The 23,406-nt window shown below is 44.2% G+C and overlaps 1 protein-coding gene and 1 long non-coding RNA gene across 4 annotated transcripts in view; one reads left to right on the forward strand and one right to left on the reverse strand.

Annotated features, from left to right (window-relative positions):
- The window catches only part of LOC140385595 (uncharacterized), a 130,978-nt gene extending 125,632 nt beyond the window's left edge, over nucleotides 1–5,346 (forward strand). The window contains exon 3 of the long non-coding RNA XR_011933407.1: nucleotides 5,207–5,346. This is a non-coding gene — a long non-coding RNA (uncharacterized lncRNA). The remainder of the gene's footprint in view (nucleotides 1–5,206) is intronic.
- The window catches only part of myom1b (myomesin 1b), a 246,733-nt gene that overhangs the window by 63,214 nt on the left and 160,113 nt on the right, over nucleotides 1–23,406 (reverse strand). For 2 of the 3 annotated variants that reach the window (XM_072467909.1, XM_072467907.1), the window contains 6 exons: nucleotides 21,833–21,954; nucleotides 15,652–15,669; nucleotides 6,649–6,845; nucleotides 5,258–5,384; nucleotides 4,135–4,319; nucleotides 3,416–3,530 (listed from right to left, as the gene is read on the reverse strand). In XM_072467909.1, coding sequence (XP_072324010.1) covers nucleotides 3,416–3,530; nucleotides 4,135–4,319; nucleotides 5,258–5,384; nucleotides 6,649–6,845; nucleotides 15,652–15,669; nucleotides 21,833–21,954 — 764 coding nt within the window. The remainder of the gene's footprint in view (nucleotides 1–3,415; nucleotides 3,531–4,134; nucleotides 4,320–5,257; nucleotides 5,385–6,648; nucleotides 6,846–15,651; nucleotides 15,670–21,832; nucleotides 21,955–23,406) is intronic. The other variant, XM_072467908.1, reaches the window with a different exon arrangement.

Raw genomic sequence — 23,406 nt, forward strand, 5'->3', positions numbered from 1 at the left:
CATGAACTCTCCTGGAACTACTCTATGCGCAACTTTTCTGTTGTACAATACTATTCACAGGCATATCACCACAGACACCTTTCTTGTCTGATCTGATGGCACTCTGTGTAGTTTCAAAATTCTGGTGAAGATCACACTGCCAGGATTCTGATATCAGGGCACCATTTTTAAAGGGCTTCCCGATTTAAAGCCACCCCCCAGAGGGATCGGGACCGTTTCCCATGGAGGTTGGAACCCCCCACAACAGCACCAATATTGGGGCACCCACCCCATCACAGACACCAGAGCTCTTCCCTCTACCCCACCCCGAACCACAAATAAAGGGAATCCCACCACCCCCGCAAATGGACACGAGGTACCCCTGTGCCAGACTCCCTATGGCAGGGGCAATGTCCAGCCTTGTCCCTCAGCTCCCAGGGCCTCCAGGCACGTCCATACGCTCAACGTGGTCATCACGGCTGGTCTTTGCTTTTGAAAACCTGTAGTGATTCACGCCAGTGTAACGTCACGCCACCAGGGGTGAGAATACATCATTGGCAGATGATATGGCATTAAGCCCTTCAATTATATTAAAATTTATTTAATTCATGGAAATCACACCTTCGCTGGATTTTCAAAGGCCAATTTGGGTGGGAACGAAGGTGGGTGGGCGTAATTTCCCATTGTTGGCCATTCCCACGACTGAGCTATTTCCAGGAAGCCCATTAATCAGAAGGTGATAGCACCCCCGACCCCACCAATCCAGTGTTGGGAGCACAGTAACTGCCGGGAGGTGGCCTTCCAGGAGAAGACAGAGAAACAAGTGCTCTGTCGTGCATTGAAAGTTGTATTGTGCATTTTGTCCACTTAAGGCAACCATACATAATTGCACCAATAGAAGGAGAACAGCATGTGCAGTTTTGATTATGATTCTTATTGAATCTTACTGATTCTACCCAAGAACATCACATGCTCCAGAGTGCCGTTAAGGCTACCGCCCCATCCCATCTACCTAGCCATAGATGCGGCTGCGGGTCACCCTCTGGGAGCAGCCCCTCCACAATAGTGGTTGAGGAGCTGTGGCCATTTCTTATTTCAAATATTTTAAGTGCTAAGACTGTGTCCAAAGATGGAGGTGCCCTCTCACTCATTTACCCAAATGCAGGCTGCAGCTGCTTCAGTGCCTCCTATTGGCTATCTAGCTCCAAAGGATCTCCTATTGGTCATCTAGCTCCAGAGGACCTTCTATTGGTCACCTAGCTCCAAAGGACCTTCTATTGGCCATCAAGCTCCAAAGGACTTTTTATTGGCCATCTAGCTCCAAGGTCCACCTACCTCTATCTTTAATTGGAAGGTGAGCCTGCTCTCTGTCAGAATTGGCCGAACAATGTCGAGTTGAGCTCTTAACAAGGTTGGGACTTGCACATGGTCCAAAGCTGGGATCCCAAACCAAATTGGAAAGTTCTACCATAGGGCTGTGCTAGCTAAGATGACCTGAGTTAGACTGCAGTTAAGACTGCTATAACTAGCCTTAGTGCTTTTGGACAAAGCAGGGAATTATCAATGCATTAAGACATTTGATTTATGCTTGGCTCAATTCCTGAAGTCCGAGGCAGCGTCTGATACCTTACCGAAGTATATACACTTCAAGTGGGAGACTGGATAGTGCCAGTAAGCTACTTAACCTCACAGTGTATCAGAACTGAACCTGGCTTGCACACAAAATTATTTCAACTGGATCACTATCAGGTGAAGAACCCTGGTCAAATTTCTTCTGGACATTTGGGTTAATTGCAATATCTAATTGCTGTCACAGCTGGGAATCAGCTAACTCAACACAAACAGGGTGTTATAATATTTGGACTTGTGTTAAATACTTTCTTAGGTTTAGTGGTACCGTTCTGTCTGTGTAATATGTTGAGGAACGTGTATTGCTCAATATCAAATCATACAATATTGGCACTTGGGACAAAAAAATGATCATAACTGAATATTGTGCCTTCCCCATTTGCTTTCAACTGCACTTCTGTAAGCAGGCAAGCCAATAGCACTTGAATAAGGTGAGGCCAGGTCCAAATCAATAATCTGCTTTATTTTACAGAAGCAACTGTAAAGTGACAGGGAAAAACAAAACTTGCTTATTATTTAACTTCAACCAAGCTCTTGGTTTGAGGGTGATGGGTGGGGACATTACGGATTAAGTGCATGGTTCATGGGTGGCCATCACGCCCCATGCCAATTGAGGCCCTTAAGTGGCCTCAAAAATGGTATAAAAACAACAGCGGGCAGAGACCAAAAAGAAAATGCTGGAAAATCTCAGCAGGTCTGGCGGCATCTGAAGGGAGAGAAAAGAGCGAACGTTTTGAGTCCAGATGGCCCTTTGTCAAAGCTATAATACAGAGAAAGTGGGAAATATTTATACTGTGGAGTGAGAATGAAAGATGAGTCATAGCCACAGAAACCCAGGGAAACGGGGTCATAGCCGAAGGAGTGCTAATGGCAGTCCCCAGAGAGAACAAAAGGTGTGAAAGGCCAAACTGCAGAGAAACTAACATCAGAGAGTAAACTGCGACAGATGGAGATGTTGGGGGAGGGGAAGGGGGAAGCAAAGAGGAGAAAGGGTAACAAAAGGTGGATAAGATGGGGGGCAGCGGGGGGGGGGGGGGGTGAATATATATAAAGAAAGACAAGAGAGAAAGGATTGGTGAAAACAGTTAAAATGAAATGGGATGAAAACAAATGGGTCGAGGTGGGGTACAGCTAATAATCTGAAGTTGTTGAATTCAATATTGAGACCGGAAGGCTGTCGTGTGCCTAACTGGAAGATGAGATGTTGTTCCTCCAGTTTGCATTGAGCTTCACTGGAACATTGTAGCAGGCCAAGGACAGACATGTGGGCAGAGAGTTGGCCGTGCAAGCAGCACAACAAGCAAACCCTGGCAGGTTTGTTTGCTGGTGCCCAGAGGGGAGTACCTCATTTAAAGGTACTCAGTGCCTGAATGAGGGAATGGGGAGGCCGCTAAGAGCCATTCCATTTCCCTTGTTTCCGATCTTCATCCTCACCCCTGACCCATCACCCCCACCTTGCTATCACTCATCTTGACCTGGCATCCAATGTAAATCTGAGGCCTCAAGTGAGTGTCATATCAACAGCAGCCACTGCCTCCCCAGTGACACTGCTGTTCAATTGAACTGCCACTCTCTGATTGGCCAGCAGTTCGAGGCAGATCATTGATACTGGGCAGGGCCCGCTGCTGAACTGCCAAGTGCCTGATTGGTGCATAATGCAGTGGGCCTTCTCGAAAAGAGGCAATACCATATCACCAGCTCTCCAGCCAATGGCAGAGACCCTGGTCGCCTCCACAAGATATCATCGCCCTTTGTGAATAAGATCATTTTTCTTTGTCACATGTTTCTGCAAAATGGCAAAACAAACCTGGGAGTGTTTCTGCGGTGACTGGCTCTGTTAAATCAGATGGTTTTCCAACCCCTGCCCTGTTTACTGCTCGCACACGGAAAACATAGGTCACACCTTCTTTCAGACCTTGTACCTGTTGGCAATATTAAGGTTTTAGTGAGACTTTGAAAGTATTAAAATTAATTTGTCAGCTGCTTTTTATCAATATTTCATCAATAAATATGATAGATAACATCTTGCCAACTCTCCATATACGACTAATGCCCATCTCCTTCCCCATCCTTTATCCCAGGCTCTGGCAGTAAACAAGCTGCATCTAAGGGATGAAGACTGACAGCTGTGCAATGGGGCCCACAAACACATGTTGGGCCTTTTGTCATGTTACTGAGCATAGATCCTAATGGTTGTCTCAGCATAGGCACTGTTTTGGCTTTTACAAATATGGTGCACTACAGGCACATTATGAACATGCACTCTCTACCTGAAGGCTAGTGAGACTATTTAGCACCTTTCTAGGTGATCAGTAAATATCGTACAGATTGGAGTTTGTATAAATAACTGAAATATCAACTTCAGAAGATGACTAGATGTTTTGCCTTTAATGATAGATATGTAGTTCACTTTGTAAAACTGAAATGTTGACATGATACAAAGCTTGTACATTTCATCAAACAATCCTAACCTGAAATTGTGTTTATCAAAATAATTTAAGAGAATAGGAATTCCAATTATTTTACCTTTATGTATCTCTTTGACGTTTCCTTTTCATTCACACTTCTCCACATTTCGTCATCTGCATCAACCTCCCGGATGTCAGCATAATACCCAGTCACCTCACTGCGACCCGAATAGACTGGAGCTTTCCAGAGGAGTACCAGTGAATTCTGTCTGACCTCAGTGTACATAATGTCATGAGGTGGTCCTGCATTCATTTGTAAAATGCATTAATTAACATAAAATACAGCCAGGACAGGGTGGTAATGATAGCATACTTACAGTAAATGTTTTAAACATTACCAATTGGTGTCCTCTCTAAATACTATATACTGTAGTTTAATCAATTATCGTATATCTGAAGAAAAAAAAGTCGAAGAACATCCCCATTACATTCTGCTGGATATTTCTAGTATAAATGAAAAGAAATTAAAATTGCTTATTGTCACAAGGAGGCTTCAAATGAAGTTACTGTGAAAAGCCCCTGGTCGCCACATTCGGGCGCCTGTTCGGGAGGCCGGTACGGGAATTGAACCCGCGCTGCGGGCCTTGTTCTGCTTTACAAGCCAGCTGTTTCGCCCACTGTGCTAAACAAGACATATAATCATGTCCTTCTAAAAATAGGGACCAGAGGAATTATTATCCATGCTTTAACGATATATTATATTATCAATTGTTGCCACAATTAATCACATGGTTAGCAGTGTGCTCCATCTGTCATAGCCAACAGTTTGAAATTTAGTGAACTTACTTTTCCACCTGAGGCAACTTTCAGTAGGCCATTAAATGGAGGCTGGTTAGTTATTAAAACCAGGTCCCTATGCCTCCTATAAAACCCTGATTGCAACTTATGAAGGGAAATGGGTAGAGCATGCATGGCATACACCAGTTTCATTTCTCCAGGCTGGAGACCTCGCTCTCCAAAAAGGTACGTTCTGGGTGGGGGGGTCTTTGAAGATGTTGTCAGATCAGAAACAGGAGGACAGTTCCTCCCAGCCCCACAAGGATCTACCAACTGACTTCCAGTCTGTTCTTGCTCCCTGATCCCAAGCACAATTGTTTCTAATGAACATTGTTCCTCATTCTTGCTTTCAGGATTTGCATCACCACTGTAAGAATATTACTTCAGAAAGGAAGTAGACCTGCCTGGAACAGCAATAGTCCATTCTTCGCATTTAAACTTGTCACTCGGCAGGGATGGAAGGCCAACTCCTGCCACGTTTGCTGCACGCACTTGGAACTGATAAACCATGTTTTCCTTCAGGTCATGAATCTGTAGTAAGTATGCAGTAAGATCAAGCATTAGAGGAATACAGTATAGATACTTCACCAGATATATTGATTATTATTAAAACAATAGCAAAATTCTTTGGATGCTGAAATCAGAAATTAAAACGGAAAATGGTGGAAACAATCAACATCTGTGGAGAAAGGAACAGAGTTAACGTTTCAAGCTATAGCAAACCTCCTTGCTTGCCGGATTTTCCATGCTCTCGCCCGCCTTTGCTATTCTGCAAATATAATTCCTCTGGATGCAGCATTTTTTGCTACACCTGACCCTATATCACCCCCTATTGCCTGACACTATCATCCCTTCTGACATTTAATCACTCTTTTCCTACACCCAATCACAATCTCTTTCATCCTTTCCCACATCCGGCTGCAGACCCCTTCATTGGTCATTTAGAATCCTCATTTGGCGTAGGAGAGGCTAACCTTGACTGTTTCCACCCCAGACTTCACTGGTAGAGCTGGGAAGGTGACAACTCACTCCAGGATGTGGAGGCTGATGAATTTTGTTTTGTTTGTTCTTGGGATGTGGGCGTCGCTTGCTGGCCATCCCTAATTGCCCTTGAACTGGGTGGCTTGCTAGGGCATTTCAGTGGGGGGCAGTTAAGAGTCAACCACATGTAGGCCAGACCAGGTAAGGATGGCATTTCCTTCCCTGAAGGACATTAGTGAACCGGATGGGTTTTACGACAATGGTTTGTTTCATGGTCACCATTTGACTTTTAATTCTAGACTTTTTATTGAATTCAAATTTCACCATCTGCCACGGTGGGATTCGAACCCAGGATCTCAGAGCATTAGTCTGGATTTCTGGATTATCAGTCCAGTGACAATACCACTACGCCATCCTCTGTTTGCTCCATTGATGCTGCCTGACCTGCTGAGTATTCCCAGCTTTACAGTTTTTATTTCACATTGATTAACTTATTCTGGGAAAGTTAGAATCCATTTAATTCTATACAGACAGTCCCAGCACTGGGATGCTCAACTCTGCAGATGCATGTGGACTGCTGATTATGCATCTGTATCCAATTACAATCTATTTCCATTCAGGTAGTATCTCTTGCACAACTGATGAAAGTGAAAGAAAGGAGACCTGAAATGGTGGGGAACAAAATCAAACTTATTTCAATAAAACTGCTATATATATAGATATATATTCTTACATTTGGGAAGAATATTAAACTGAGAGCTCTCCCTTACAATTTCTAAATACATGTTCAGGAAACGAGTCTTGTTTTACTTACTCTGTAAGCCCGATCACTGACAGCTTTGATATGGGCTTCTTTCCATTTTCCAGGGATGCCATCAACAACTTCAAGATAATCCACAAAGTAGCCAGTAATGTCAGAGCCACCTTGGAATTTAGGTTGCTTCCACCCTAACACCATAGAGTCATGGACACTTTCAAGAACTGTAATTGCATAAGGTGGGGCTGGAGGAGCTGTTTGAAGATAGAGTACATTAGGTTGTTATTTAATTCCACTTAACTGTTCAACCTTTTCAGTGCAAGCCTGACCATTTCAATAACTTGTGTGCTCTGACAGAAAGGAAGTCTTCTGTGTATTTTACAAGGAATGAATGAAGTAACCTTAGGTCTTATCAGTACAGTGAGTTTTCATGTGACGTATTGGTATGACTTCGAATTACAACTGATGTGGAACTTTCCATTACAGTGGAATCGTAAGCAGAAATGACAGTGAAACTTGTCTCAGACTCACTTTTCAATGTGCCATATTTTACTGAAACAGAAATAATAGCTTTGCAGTGTCCCTTTCTTGAGGTTTCAACCTGGAACACCATTACAATTCATTCCCTGCAAAATGTTTCCCTACCAATAGATTAAAATCTTAATGTGCAGGATTAATAATGAATATGTCAACAGCTTTGTTATGAATGTATGTACAAATGAAATAACATGTTCATTCCCAATATCATGTAGTGCAATTTCTTTCAAATATTTCTCAGTGTAATGTGAAAAAGGATTGAAGGCTTTGTATGACATGTGCTATGCAGTTCTTGGTATATGGTAGAACATAAACAAAAATTAAATATACCACCTCTTGAGCTTCCTGGAATGGGTTGGTAAATGCAACATGTAACTGAGCACCAGGTGGAGCATTAAAACCAGCCTTACTGCTCTACGTTAGCGCAAGGAACATCAGCAAGGGTTCCAATTCTTGATTCTTGTCTTGTGACACTTACTGGAAAGCACCTTTGTGTGCCGGTGTCAGATGAAAACAAGATTGTACTGATTTTTGATTCTCTAATGCCCAGCACTCACTTGCTGATACACACTGTATACATTTACACATGAAGGACGCAGTCTACAGGCCATGTTGCACCTGAAAGACAGCGCAAAACAGTCAGTAAATGCAGGGGCTCCCTCTTCCTGGAACTACCTGGCTAGCCACACCTCCCAAGATCTAACACGATCTCGCGAAATGTCACAATCTGAATCCCACCCATTGTTGGGGAATCACTATTTTGCAAATCTGCATATTAGAGGGAGACAGCTAGTCTCATTCCAATATGTGCTCCTCTGATCTACCCGGGCCGTGGGATCTAACCCTCGGAGGTCTTGGGTGAGTGCTCTTCAGTGTTGGTCTCCACAAGCGGGCACCAGATGGAATAGCACTCGTGGGAGTCTCCCAAGGTATTGGATGCCCCCAGGAGCTTGCCCTCTGTGCAGGGTGACACTCTAGCACCACTGGTGACACCTGGGCATCCTGGCATGGCCACCTTGGCACCCTGGTGGTGCCACCTGGTGCTATTATTTCTGTGCTAGGCTGGCACTGCCAAAGTGCCTCGGTGGCACTGACAGCTAGCAGGGGCACTGCCATGGTGTCAGGCTGCCAGTGCCAGGCTGGCATTTTTCCCGTGCCAGGGATTGAGCCCAGGGGTGTCCTACGTGGGTGAGGTCGGGTGCGGGGCCCCGAGAACCCCCTTTTAGGTGAGTTTGGGCTTTGGATCACTTCGGGGGAAGGGGTTTGGCGACCTGATCTTCTCCTGCGCTGACGGGTTCTGGCGAGCGGAGCTCCTCAGTGCCGGAAACGGGACTAAGTGCAACCTCATCGGAGAATTGCCCGCTGAGGCCCTGAATATAACCAGAGTCCCTGTAGACATCATGGTGTTTCTCGGCGCTGTGAGAGTAGTTAACCGCGCTCATTGTGGGACTCTGTTCCCATCCGGTTAAATCACACCACAAAGTACAAGGGGGCTAGCTGTCAGTGTCTTGAGCATAACTTGAGCAGAAGCCAATGAATTCAGACCAAGGGAAGGGAAAAGGAGGAAACATTGACTGCAAAAAATAATCTATACTCCTACCAGAACCAAGCTTCACAAGCTTAGATTGTAAGTTACATCTTGCTGCCAGTCAATCATTCCAATAGGGTAACATAGTTTCAGTGAGTAGAATAACTAACTGTGTAACTTGAGAGAAATCACCGTAAATGATTATTCAATTAGCTGTTAAACCAAATAGTGTCCCTGCTTGCTGTTATCACCCAGGTAGCATTCATTTCTATTACATTTAATAATCACTGTAAAGTCAGTGAGATATCATTAGATCACATACCGAATCAAACTTAACTTTCAGTTTAGAAATTAAGAATAAATGTATCAGGACGGTTGTGATCTTTACTATTCGCAATATTAGCTATAGAATGCCGAGCAGTGTGACTGCTCTGTCTCTTTTAAAGGAGGCTTAAACTCATTTTAAAATGAGAGTTAATACCCACATTCACACCCATGGCTCAAATATATTGTGAATTTTCCAGTTCAAAAGTGCCATAGAGTGTCAGAATGGAGCCTCTGTACATCTCCACAAAACATGAGGGGATATTATATTGTGAAACATCCAGTGTTGTTCACGGTCCTCTCCCACCAGTCAGTTACTGAGTTCCAGAGCCATGGTTGGAAGACAGGGTGTGGTAAAATATAAGATAGGATATTGAAAGAAGAAAAACTGACATTTTGTAAATTGGAGGAAAGCAATCATATTCAAGGAAAATCTATAGATTTGAAACTATGACATATATTGATCAAGGCTGTCACACTGGTGAGAGTGTGTTAGAATCATTTGCTCAAACGGTACCAAGTCACTATATTGTGTTTATGAGTTGCAAAGGTGTTTCACACAAGTGAAAGAACATCTATAATGCATTGTCAATACTTGACATCTTCCAAAAAAAATTGGACTAAGCTTTCAGACATATTGGTAAGTTGCCACATTGCTGGATAGTGAAACTAACATCCGCACCAGAAAAATAGATATATCTATTCACTAGCAGAACATATAATTATTAAACAAATCCAACGAACATTATCATCTTTTTATTTATCTTTTCCATTTTCGAATAGTTTTATTTAAACTGTAGGTCTTAAAGGAATTGAATTATGTGCACAGCCAAGGGTGAATTATTCCCAGCTGAAAAGTGTATATCCATTAGACGGTTTATTTCGTTCTTTAAATGCCTGGCTTCATGCTTTAAGTCAGAAATCCCGCAATAAAATTGATACTAGGTGCTAGAACAAAAGAAGAAAATTCTATTTAATCAGAATAATTACATCTTTAATGTACTCAAACATCCAAAGACCCTTCACAGGAATGTCATCAGATTTTTAATAATTGCCAGTGTTGCAAAAAAGGAGCTATTAGGACAGGTGACTAAAAATTTGATCAGAAGGATAGTTTTAAAGAGAGTGTTAAAGGAGGAGAGAGAAATGGAAAATGTTGGGAAGGAACTCCAGAACTTAGGTCACAATATCATAGACTCCCTAGAGTGTAGAAGGAGGCCATTTGGCCCATCAAATCTGCACCTACCCACTGAAAGAGCATCCGCGGAAAGAAAATCCGCAGACGCAGGGGAAAAATGCAAACTCCACATAGATTGTGATTCTAGGCCGGAATTGAACCCGGGTCCTTGGCACTGTGAGGCAGCAGTGCTAACGACTTGGTCTTAGACAGTTGGAGGCATGGACATCAGCGGCAGAACAAGGGAAGCCGGAAATGCACAAGTGACCACAATTGGAGACATCCAGAGTTCTTGGAGGGTTACACATCCGGAAAGGTTATAGAATTAGGAAATGGTGGAGCCAAGGAGGGATTTGAAAAGAAGGATGAGAACTTTAAATTCGAAGCATTGTTGGATCGGGACAAGCGTGAGCAAATGTAAATTAATGAGAATAGGAGTGGTGAAAGAAGAATTACGTCATCAAAAGATAATACAAGCAGAATTTGAATTAGTCCCTAAGATGAGAAGCTAAACCCATATGGTTAAAACTTATTGCATATATGGTTCTTCAAGCTGTAATTTCAGCCATGATCAGGATTCAGACCCACAATCTGCTTACATTTCCTTTGCTGAACTGAGTGAATTACAGAAACTGTCTAACTGTCTCCCTGGAAGTGAATCATACTAATCCATATTACTACATTAAAAGGAAAGTTATTTATTAGCATTTACCCTTCAATTAGTTTCAATGATTATAAAGCAAAATGTCTTTATTAATTAAAAATAATGGGGTGTATGTTCACTTTCTATGCCTAAAATTGTACATGTAACATGTAACTTTAATTGTGTTGAGCTAATGTTTGTTAAAAAAAATCATTACTTTGTTACTTTTGTGTGCCATGCCCCTAACTATAAAATTCTAAATTAAATTGCCTTTTCCAAAGGCATGAACGTTTTGCACTAACACATGTAAGGAACTATATGTTCATTCACATCTTTCAGTGTCTTTGTATAAGTATGTAATCCCATTCCTTCTTTTTTTTTTAAATGTGGAGATGCTGGCGCTGGGCTGGGATAGGCACAATAAGAAGTCTTACAACACCAGGTTAAAGTCCAACAGGTTTATTTGGAATTACTAGCTTTCGGAGCGTAGCTCCTTCATCAGGTGAGTGAAGAGGTAGGTTACACAAACACATGTGTAGACAAAGTTAATGATGCAAGATGATATTTTGAATGCGAGTCTTTGCAGGTAATTCAGTCTTTACAGGTCCAGATGGTGCAACTGGAGAGAGGGATAATCACAGGTTAAAGACGTGTGAATTGCCTCAAGCCAGGACAGTTAGTAGGATGAACGAACATTGCGCAACAATCACCAGGCAGAAATGTTCCCTTCCAGTTGGGGAGCACTTCAGCAGTCAAGGGCATTCAGCCTCTGATCTTCGGGTAAGTATTCTCTAAGCGGCCTTCAGGACGCACGACAATGCAGAATCGCAGAGCAGAAACTGATAGCCAAGTTCTGTACGCATGAGTAAGACCTCAACTGGGATCTTGGATTCATGTCTCACTACATTTAACCCCACCATCTGGCCTGGGCTTGCGAAATCCTACCAACTGTCCTGGCATGAGACAATTCACACCTCTTTAATCTGTGATTATCCCTCTCTGCAGTCGCACCGTCTGGACCTGTAAAGACTTAATTACCTGCAAAGACTCGCATTCAAAATATCATCTTGCATCATTAACTTTGTCTACACATGTGTTTGTGTAACCTACCTCTTCACTCACCTGATGAAGGAGCTACACTCCGAAAGCTAGTAATTCCAAATAAACCTGTTGGACTTGAACCTGGTGTTGTTTTTGTAATCACATTAAGTTGTTTGGTTGTTACTTCCAGCTACAGAGAGGAACAAGACAGGGCTGCCCCCTGTTCCCTCTCTTGTTCGTGCTAGCGATCGAACCCCTGGCCATAGCCCTGCGGGATGCAAAAAGCTGGAAGGGAATCTGGAGAGGAGACAGAGAGCACAGAGTCTCCATCTATGCAGATGATCTGCTCCTCTATGTCTCAAAGCCACAGGAGGGACTGAAGGCAATACTGCAAATACTGAAAGAGTTTGGAACCTTCTCGGGATACAAACTTAACCTGGGAAAAAGTAAGGCATCCCCTGTGAACCCAAACGGGGGAGGGAGAGAGCTGGAGGGGCTCCTGTTCAAAACAGCCCAAAACAGATTCCGTTACCTGGGGATCCAGACAGTCAGAGACTGGACACAAATCCACAAGTGGAACCTGACCAGCCTGGTGGAGGAAGTAAGAAGAGACCTTCAAAGGTGGGGCTCACTCCCACTCTCCCTAGCGGGGAGAGTGCAGATGATCAAGTTGAACGTACTGCCATGGTTCCTCTTCCTGTTTAGATCCATCTCGATCTTCATCCCCAAGGCCTTTTTCCAAAACGTAGACAGGCTAATCATGGCGTTTGTGTGGGGGTGGGGTAAGAACTCCAGAATTCCCAAACAGACACTGCAAAGAAGGAAAATCAAAGGGGGCTTGGCCTTACCAAACCTACAATACTACCATTGGGCAGCAACGGCAGAAATAGTGAGGGGATGGGTACAAGAACCCGACACAGATTGGGTACAAAGGGAGGAGGCATCCTTTAAAGGAACAACCCTCCGGGCCCTGGCCACAGCAGCACTCCCATCCTCCTCAACAAGATACACAACGAGCCCAGTGGTAGCGGCCACGCTGAGAACGTGGACCCAGCTGAGACAACACTTCAGGATAACCAAAATATCCCCCATGGCTCCCATATGCGGCAATCACAGATTCCCCTCAGCCATGATGGATACAACCTTCAAAAGATGGAGGCGGGACGGGGGTACACTGACGGTCGGGGACTTCTACATAGGGCACAGACTGGCGACACTAGACGAACTGACGAGGAAGTGGAAGCTAGCAAAAGGACAGGAAATGAGACACCTCCAAATAAAACACTTCCTCCGCAAAGAGAGGGTAGGGTACCCCAGGGCCCCAGAAACCGCACTACTAGAGGACCTGATAGGCACAAGCAACGAGAAGGGTGGGCTATGTGGGAAAATATACGGGCAGTTACCGGACAGAGCCCGGACTCCACTCGACGAGACCAGACAAAAATGGGAGGACGAACTGGGAACAGAGGTAGGATGGGGACTCTGGAGCGAAGCACTGAGCAGGGTGAGCTCCACCTCCTCCTGCGCAAGGCTAAGTCTAATGCAGCTCAAAGTGGTGCACAGAGCGCACCTGACCAGAACCCGAATGAGCAGGTTCTTCCTGGAGATACAGGACAAATGTGAGCGGTGCCAGAGGGGCCCGGCCAACCACACCCACATGTTTTGGGCTTGCCCCAAGCTTGCTGGGTTCTGGACAGCCTTCTCTGAGGCAATGTCCAAGGTTGTGGGGGTAAGGGTGAAGCCATGCCCAATAGTGGCAATCTTCGAGGTAGCAGATCAGCCAGTTACACATGGGGAAGGGGGCCAACGCCCTTGCTTTCGCTTCCCTAATCGCACGCCGGAGAATCCTGCTCGGCTGGCGATCAGCAGCACCACCCACAGCTGCAGACTGGCTCGCTGACCTCTTGGAATTACTCCACCTGAAGAAGATTAAGTACGCCATCCGAGGGTCAGAGGAAGGCTTCCTGGATACTTGGGGGCAGTTTGTCGGTCTGTTCCAAAATCTGTTCGAGGCCAGCAACGAGGAGTAACCTAATAAGAAGTTTTTTTTAAAACACTAAGATAGATGAGGTACCAAAACACTGCGCAACCCGGGGTTGGGGGGGGGGGGGGGGCGGATGGAGGCGGAAGGAAGGTGGGGAAACCATGAGAGATGGGGGAGGGGGGGGCTACCTTCCCCCTTTTTTTTCCATTCTGTCCGGAAAATGAAAGTAAAGCACAACTGAAGCCGGAGTGGGGGGTGGAACGGAGAAGGGGGAGGGACCAAGGACCGATCTAGAGGGCAACGAAATGCACAGAGGGCCAGTTAAACGAAGGACAAATTAAACCTCTCTGTATAATAAAGGAAATTAGCGCGGGTGAGAAAAATGTAATGTGTATATATACAACTGTTTATAAATATGGGAAGTGCCAATAAAAAGATTTTTTTTTTTAAAGTTGATCGGTTGTCATCTGCTTACCCATTCTGCTAACCTGTCTACTTCTTTCTTAAGTCTTATACAGACTTCACTGTTTACATATTTCTTGCATCTCATATTTTGTGACTGACATTATCCTCTTAGGACAACCAGGTGCATGCAATAAATATTGCTTTTCCCACATCCAAAGAACAATTAAAAACAATTAACATTGGATATGAAATGGGCTTATCAAATGAAATGCTAAAGTATCTTTCATGCAGCTTTGCTTTTAATGGGATTCTGAAAGTAATGCCATGGGGAATAATACCTTACTGAGAACGACAACTGCAGTTTGTTGTCCCCATGAATGGCAGTAATTTCCTGGTAGCATAAATTGAAAAAATAACCTGTTCAACTATCTTTCTGGTTGAACTGTTCAATTCAGAATGTCATTCCCAACAAAGCAGCTGTGATCACATAATTCAGTACACAGACACACACACACACAGACACAGACACAGACAGACACACTGTTCATGTTCCAATTGAACGTCAGAGAACAATCTTTCTGCTGTTAGGCCCTTGCTCCCTGAAATGCTGTATAAAAACAAGTAACTTAGATGTCTCTCCCTCTTCCTTTCAAAGTCTTCGAAAATGTATTTCTTAAACCATGTTTTGCTTCCGCCTCCAATCTATTCCTACCACTTGGTTAAAGTGCTTCTTGCTCCTTGTATAATATTATTATATTGAAGTATTTGGAGACTTCCTTTGATGTGAGAGGCGTTATAAGGTAAATAGCTTTTTGTTACCATCAATAAAACCTCCCTAACAATTAAACATTAATCACATTCACTGAGACCAGATAAGTTCTTCACAGAATATGATTCCACCTCTTTATGAGTTTATTTTTAATATTGTTTCCCTGATTTCTCACCTAGGTTATCCTTGTTCTCGTGCATATCTTGTACTTTAGGGCCCTTCTCATGTTTATCTTGTACCTGAGAACCCTTCTTGTGCATATCTTGTACCTTTGGGCCCTCCTCCTGCTTATCTTCTATCTTTGGACCCTCCTCATGTTTGTCTTGTACCGTTGGGCCCTTTTCTTGCATAGCTTTTACTTTTGGGCCCTTCTCATGCTTATCTTTATTCTTTGGGACCTCCTCGTACAAGTCTTGTACCTTTCGACTTCTGAGATTAGACTTGCTTGTCCGTTCTGCATTTACCTCCTCTGGTGTATGTGGTTCTACGCATGGCAAATTATCATAGCCAGTGGGTAGCAGGTGTCTGTTAAGCACTGCATCACAACTTAGTAAAGTGTCACGTGCGGGCTGAGATGCCTCATGCTTGCCATCCCAGTGTGCACATCTTTCTGTTAGTCCACCAGTGTTACCACTTTGTTCAGGAAACACACCATGAGGCACTCCTCCTCCTAGAGTTAAATAAAGTAATTAATCAGGCATTCATGAACAGATCTGATTGTGCAACAAGATATACTCCATTTTTCCAAGGATGAAGTAATGAAGACAAACACGTCATACAAAGAAAAAGGAAAGAGGTACAAAAGCATGTTTTGCTCAACATTTAATATAGCAACAAGCAAAGCTCAAAACAATGAATAAGATGCATCAGTTCTATAATGGACAGAAACACAATGCTCTGACCACTAACACATAGCATTGCACATTAGAAAGTAGAAGAGTATGAAATTTTACGCAAGCAAAACTTTTGTCCTGGCATGTGTTAAACAGAGCGTTCACATGTTTTAAATACCATTCACATGTTTTTAATAAGAAAACCTATAAACATGTCTTTCTTTTCATAAATTGAAACGGTTTGTGACAACAGTAAATATCTTCATCTTCTGAATCTAGTAGCTATCATGAGCATCATTTTCAGCTTAATTGTTTGAATTTCCCTCATTTTATTTTTTCCTCATTGGACAAATGACTGGGTTTCTCCTTTCAAAATGTTTTTCAACTTTCATGCTTCAACAATCTTACTGCACAGAACATTTCTCTTTCCAAAAGAACTTCTGCCCAATTGTTCTGCCGCAGAAACAATTCATTAAGATGGATCCATTGACATAGCTTCTCCTCCACCCCACTGCAAACATTTAAAAATAAACTTCATCACAGAATCACAAATACAATAATTGACAAAAAGAAGTTACACGCTTACACATAAAGCACCCAACCCCATCACCCAGTGTCTTCCCCTATTATCCACACAAAATTAACAGCCTGCACTATAGATACAACTCTTCCAGTTAGTACACACTATCATAACTTCCCACACCTGTGTAATTAATTCTCTGCCACCCTTCGGCCAACATGAAAAATATATTTGCAGCAATAGTAACAACTTGCACTTAAAAGTCTTCAATGTAGGAAAACATCATACTGTACTTCATAGCAATATAACCTGACAAAAGGCCAAAGGCATGCTCACTTTTAATACCTTGATGGTTCCTTATGCTCCAGTGCTACCTTGGATTCTCATTGCTCTCCACAAAACACTGACTCTAGCTGTGCTGCACTCTCTTGCTTGCTCGCTCATCCAGATCCCTTTGCCATAGATCAGGAGGGGAAAGGCAGCAATCGCAGTTCAGTGAAAGTAAAAACAATGTGGTTCACCGAGACCACTGGAATAACAGGAAGAAAGCACCAGGTGTGGACTTCTGGTGGTGGTCATGAGCTGAGCGGTCACACAAAAGGTGGCTCTCGTTTAGAAACCCTGGTTAAGGTCCTTTAACCCCAACAAACGAGCACCAACAAAATGAAAAATACCCCAAGTCAAAACCCTCCATCAACTGCAATGCCGCCCAAAGTACCAAAGAACCAGCAACTCAGCCAAAAAACATCCAAAGAGGAGGAGAGGGATACCTCGGAGCAGGGGAGTCTGCGTGGCGGCAAGGAAATGATGACGGATGGTCCTATGGACTTTCAAGCGCAGACCCATGCACTCATAGAGAACATGATGGGCCTCATCACCTCCGAGCTCTAGAAGCACAGAGAGGCAATGAGGGAGGACCTCACAGCGGCCGTGGAGGCGGCAGTTGAGGCCGCGATGGCCCCCATGAAAATTAGTGAGCAAAATGTAGCGGTGGCTTGAGGTCCAAGAGGCAACGACATGGGACCTTGAGAAAGCCACCACGGACCAGGGGGATCGGATCACGGCCCTCGAATCCAATTTGACAAGGCTGCTCAGGAAGATAAAGGGCTGAAGGAGAAAATCGCCGATCAGGAGAACCGATCACATCAGTCGGGGGGTGGGTGAGTTTAATGGAGTTTGGGGGGGAATCCGACCATTGAGGGGAGCCACTGTACTAGCTAATAGGCTGGTGTACGGAGGTACAGTGAAGGAGGAGGCCTGCAGGAGGGAACGGGAACACAGAAGTTCAAGGGAAACAAAAAATAAAAAGGGAGGAAAGTTTGTGGGGGGGGAGGGTGCAGCAGAGAGCAGGGTAAAGTCAGCGTTGGTGTCACGTCGGTGAGGTTCCCAACAGATTTGACCAGGTGTGAGACAGTCGAGGGGATCCATCCATGGACACAGAGGTAAGTTTGGCTCGGGGGGGGGTGCGGGGCAGTGCCAACCTGGCATCTCCAACCCGCCAGTTCCAATCTAGCAGTGCCAACCTGTGACAGAGGCAGTGCCAGGGGCTGACCCAATTGGGGGGTGAATGCTCTGATGTGTGGTTGGGGGGGGGGGGGGGGGGGTGGGGACGACACTGAGGGGATGTGAGGTGTACCGGCTAGGATTGTTGCTGGTCGGAGGGTGGTTGCTGACGATGATTATCGGTGTGTGGGGGACATGTTTGCCAGCGATGAATACTGGGCAGGGGGTTAAAACCCCACGATACCTCAATGATTGGAGCTGGGGGCTGTTAGGTTGCAGCATTGATCGAGACGCCCTTTAAAGATTGCACCCCTATTTCTTTACAGCTGGTACCTGGCCTCTCTGAGGCCCAGGCCTGCCAGAGTGATTGCGTAAACCACACACACACTTTTTTTGGCAAAGAAGCTCAAGATTCTGTGAGAAAACTGGGGCGTCATTCTCCGACCCCCCGCCGGGTCGGAGAATGGCCGTAGGCCGCCGTGAATCCCGCCCCCGCCGAAGTCTCCGGTACCGGAGATTGGGCAGGGGCGGGAATCGGGCCACGCCTGTTGGCGGGACCCCCCGCTGGATTCTCCGGCCCGGATGGGCCGAAGTCCCGCCCAGAAATTGCCTGTCCCGCCGGCGTAAATCAAACCTGGTATTTACCGGCGGGACCAGGCGGCGTGGGCGGGCTCCGGGGTCCTGGGGGTAATTCCGCACCTTTGGGCCGGCGCGATGCCCGTCTGATTGGCGCCGTGTTTGGCGCCAGTCGGCGGACATCGCGCCGTTGGGGGAGAATTTCGTCCCTGGTCTGTACAACTGGAGAATTACACGCCAGTGTTCTGGCTGAACCTGTCACATTGCCAAATTCTGGTAGGTTTCCGCCCTAAATGTCATTTTGGGCAGGAAAATTAATGTGGAAGAGTCAGCACGATTCCCATCATGATATTCCCACACTTCGTCATTTTTTTGGAGCTGGGGTGATTCACAACCGAAATGTGATGTGTGGGCACCCGAATCTCAGAATAACCTTACAGAGCCTGACCCACTCCTCCATCGCTATCAGCAGACCATACCCCCAAGTGAACGACACACAACGATAGGGCCACCAAAGGCCCTGTCCTTCAGGGACACCCGTCAGGCCCCATTCTTGGCCGTGTCAACCTGACACTGTCCAGCCATGTCCCTGACCACCCAACAGATACAAGGCCTCCGAGCCCCCGGCATGGTCATCACATCTATCCAAAGAATTCAACAGTGTTGCAAGAAGGTCCTCTTTGAGGAACCCTTGTACTTTAATGACAGAGTGGTGCCAGCTGCTTCTATGGTGGAAACGTACCTCCAGTGGAGGCATGCTGTTTTGGCATCAGAGGTTAAGAAAGATCCAGTCTACAAAATTGCCGTCAGACAGAGAACCTGCTCTTTCTAGGAAGCACTTCAGAGTAGAAAAAATCCATCATGAAAATAAAGCCATGACGTGGAGATGCCGGCGTTGGACTGGGGTGAGCACAGTAAGAAGTCTTACAACACCAGGTTAAAGTCCAACCAGTTTGTTTCAATATCACTAGCTTTCGGAGTGCTGCTCCTTACTCAGGTGAATGAAGAGGTATGTTCCAGAAACATATATATAGCCAAATTCAAAGATGCAAGACAATGCTTGGAATGCGAGCATTAGCAGGTGATTAACTCTTTACAGATCCAGAGATGGGGTAACCCCAGGTTAAAGACGTGTGAATTGTGTCAAGCCAGGACAGTTGGTAGGATTTCGCAGGCCAGGTGGTGGGGGATGAACGTAATGCAACATGAATCCCAGGTCCCGGTTGAGGCCGCACTCATGTGTGCGGAACTTGGCTATAAGTTTCTGCTCGGCGATTCTGCGTTGTCACGCGTCCTGAAGGCCGCCTTGGAGAACGCTTACCCGGAGGTCAGAGGCTGAATGCCCTTGACTGTTGAAGTGTTCCCCGACTGGAAGGGAACATTCCTGCCTGGTGATTGTTGCGCGATGTCCGTTCATTCGTTGTCGCAGCGTCTGCATGGTCTCGCCAATGTACCATGCTTCGGGACATCCTTTCCACTTAGTAGCATCGATCCTGGGTCCCGCATTGCTAAGTAAGTAAAGTAGACCACAGAATGCCCTCCCTCCCTCCTGCCAGAACAGATTACCCCACACCATGGATACTGAACACCCGGCATCTACCCCACAGAATTTCCTGGCAATGTCAGCTGGCAGTAGCCTCAGCCAATGCTACGCCTGTGCCAGGGGCAGTGCCAGGGTATTACCCAGGCATGACCCTCTCCCCAAGGGACTGTACTTACCTGTGTGCTTCCGGCAGGTTCTGTCCGCCAGGTGCATGACATGGGGGATCTGTCATGATTGCATACCAATGTGAACGGACAGTCCAACATTGGGGGACAGTCAGCCATAAATGCCTGACTTGCTTTGCTAATGACATGAATGTCGGGATCCCCGTTTTGTCGTTGGCAGGGGATGGAAAAGGTCAAGTGAGGATATCCTGCAGGTGTAAAGCCGTTTTGGATCTCCCGCTTGATTCTCTGCCCCCTCTGTCATTCCTGCCCCCCAAAATACCCACGAACAGAGAAAGAGAGAGGGAGAGAGACAGAGTTTTTATGGATGTATCAGGGAGAAAGACATAGAAAGAAAAACAGAACTACAGTACACAGTCACAAGCAGTAATTCCACTGGACTCTGAATCCCTTGAGATGGACTGAAAAAAACACCAATATCACCCAAACTCTCACATGTTTTCCTTCTCAGAGAAGTGTTACATGCTCCACAAGTAGTATCAATAAATGCTGCCCAAACCTAGCTTCTCAGCCCTAAAATTCACCTCTAACTTTTCCTTGTCCAACTTCTATCCTGACAAATAATGTCTTTGAAGATAACTACAACACCTAAGTGAAAAATAAATCAGCAACACCAGTTCAGTACAGTTAATATGTATGGAATTCTATACTGTAAAACTATTCATGAACAACACCCTGGCAGATTTATTAGCATCATAAAATATTTGGCCAATGAAGAAAATAAGTTGCTTCAGTCTATCTTACAAACAGTTGTATTAATTACGCCAATGGTTACACCAATACAACCGAATCATCACAATATACCTAATGCATAATGACCTCAAAGTTTCCTCAGTAAACTAATTGCTGATTGAACTGGAATTGCATTGAAGGGGTGCAATGCCAATTAATAATTAAATACATCTAATTTATATTTATTACCACTTTAGTTGATTCATTTAAATCTAACATGAAAATGCTAAATGATAATGAGTAAGAGGTGCATGGATTAGTTTTTGATAAATGCAGGACTTTGCAAGGTGAGAATTTCACACACTTAATAGAGCTTATACAATGTTTACTTCCATGAGACAAGACAATCTGTTAAAGCAGGCATCGGCAGTCATGGGGTCAGACATTAAATGTGCTCTTGTACTGTTAACAGGCAATAAGCAAAAGCTGTCGTAAATGCAGATCAGAAAGAAAGTTAGATGATTTTATGTATGAATAAGATATGCACATGGTGGAGTTATGAGATACGTTACATTATGCTGGAGCAATGTTGGTAATCCATGGTTCAGGTAAGCTTTGTAACATATGACTGTGAGACAGACTCATGTGCGATTTCTTACAGTGGCTAATGGCTCAATGAATAAGAATACGCTTTCCATGTGATACAGGCACAGTGCATGATCAGAACAGCGACTTATGGCATCATGGATGATAAAGTGATACAGATGACACTGTGGAAATAGTGTGTCATTAATTAAAGAGCAAATTCATATATTAATAAATGCACTTCCAAAAGTAAATTATTTAATTTCCAGAAATAAATAAATACACTTTAAAAATAAGTAGATGAATTTTCAAACTAAATCCAGTTCAAAAATAAGTAAATGTATTTTCATAATGTAAGTAAATGCACTTTTGAAAAACCTGCTGCATATGCCAGCAGTTCAAATGTTACAACTTACCTAAAGCAGCTTTGACTTCTAGTGCCTCAGATTCAGGTGAGAATTGACTGAGTCCGGCTGCATTAACAGCCCTGACCTGGAACTTGTATAATTGTCCTGTTTGTAGCCCATGACAAATAAACCTGTAAAACAAAATACTTCATTTCCAACATCAATTATTGTTTTTATAGATTTATAAAGATGTGTCACCGTAGTAGTTTATTCATTTTTCAGTTAGTATTTTTCTTACACTTTTTGGCTATAAGTACCTGTATACATAAGTGTTTTCATTCAATGGATAACTATATTACAAAACAATATTGTTTTCCCACACTTCTGTGCAGATGAAATGAAAACAAATGTTACATGACTAAGGTGAAACTATGTGGTAGTAGCTTATGAACAAGGGCTACCAACTCAGATTAGATGCATTCCTGAAGGTCTAATCATTTGCCCACAGTTTGCAAATATTACCCAACCATACATTGTTGGACTGGATATCTTGTGGTATGCCCTGTTATTTAGGCATGTTCATGTATATTTAGGTTTTTGCCCAGTTTTGGCTCAACGTATTTTGTGGATCTATCCCATCTCTTCTTTGGTTAAATTTAGGAACCTCAGGCTTGTTGCCCGTACCATTTCCCTGATGTTTAATGTTCCACACAGCTGAGTTCTCCTTCCTGACACATGGAGTAGACCGAGTACAAGGCTGGTTATCACGGTTCTTCCTGTGTACACAAACCATTGGTGTGCTGTCTGATGCATGCTAGCATAAGTCACAATCTACTTTTGTTTTTTTGCCCTGGTGCTTGCAGCAGCAGTACCCAGGAGTTTAATCTTCTATTCCTGGTGACTTGATAAATGGGTAAGGTTGGCAACCCCACATGTTGATGTTTTAGTATGAAATGATTTGTCTTCAGCAAAGATGTTAACTGACCTAACTTTCCTAGGTTGGAACAGGTTGGCGAAGTTGACGAGGTGAGACATGGGATTTCTAGATTGAGCAGGTCCTGAACCCGTTTGTGCTGCAGCCTAAATGAGAATGGGGGAGGGGTTGGGGAGTTGATTTTGTTCATAAGGTTTACAGGGAAAGTTAAGCGGAGTACTTTGTGCTCAAATTATTCCATCACCGTTTGGTTTAAGAAAATGAGTATTAAAGGAAAAAATTAAAACTTGCTGTCCAAAAAAAACACACAATTTTTTATTTTCCTCTCCCCGAAGCCACTGGTCATGACATTGATGTTGAGAACTTATACACTGTTCTACTCCTTTATAATGGGGGTTGGAGCTTTGAAACAATCGGAGAGCAATCTTAAAGTGCCTGACCCTGCCAGCTGATACCAATGTGCTTTCAATTTCTATTGATTAGGTGAATGTGTTCCACCTGTTGGATTGTGGTCGGCCGATTCCCTGTGAAAAGTAAATGAAATCTGAGAAAAATATTAAAAAGAGTGCATTATGCTGAACCAGTCATCAAGACAAATAGAAGGGGTTTGGTGTTACAGACATTTTCTCTGTTTCTAGCATGATATGTCCTATACAGATATGAAGAGCAGTAACTGAAGCAATACATATATGGAAAACAAGAAGATTTT

Source organism: Scyliorhinus torazame, chromosome 11, assembly GCF_047496885.1.
Source record: "Scyliorhinus torazame isolate Kashiwa2021f chromosome 11, sScyTor2.1, whole genome shotgun sequence".
NCBI lineage: Eukaryota > Metazoa > Chordata > Chondrichthyes > Carcharhiniformes > Scyliorhinidae > Scyliorhinus > Scyliorhinus torazame.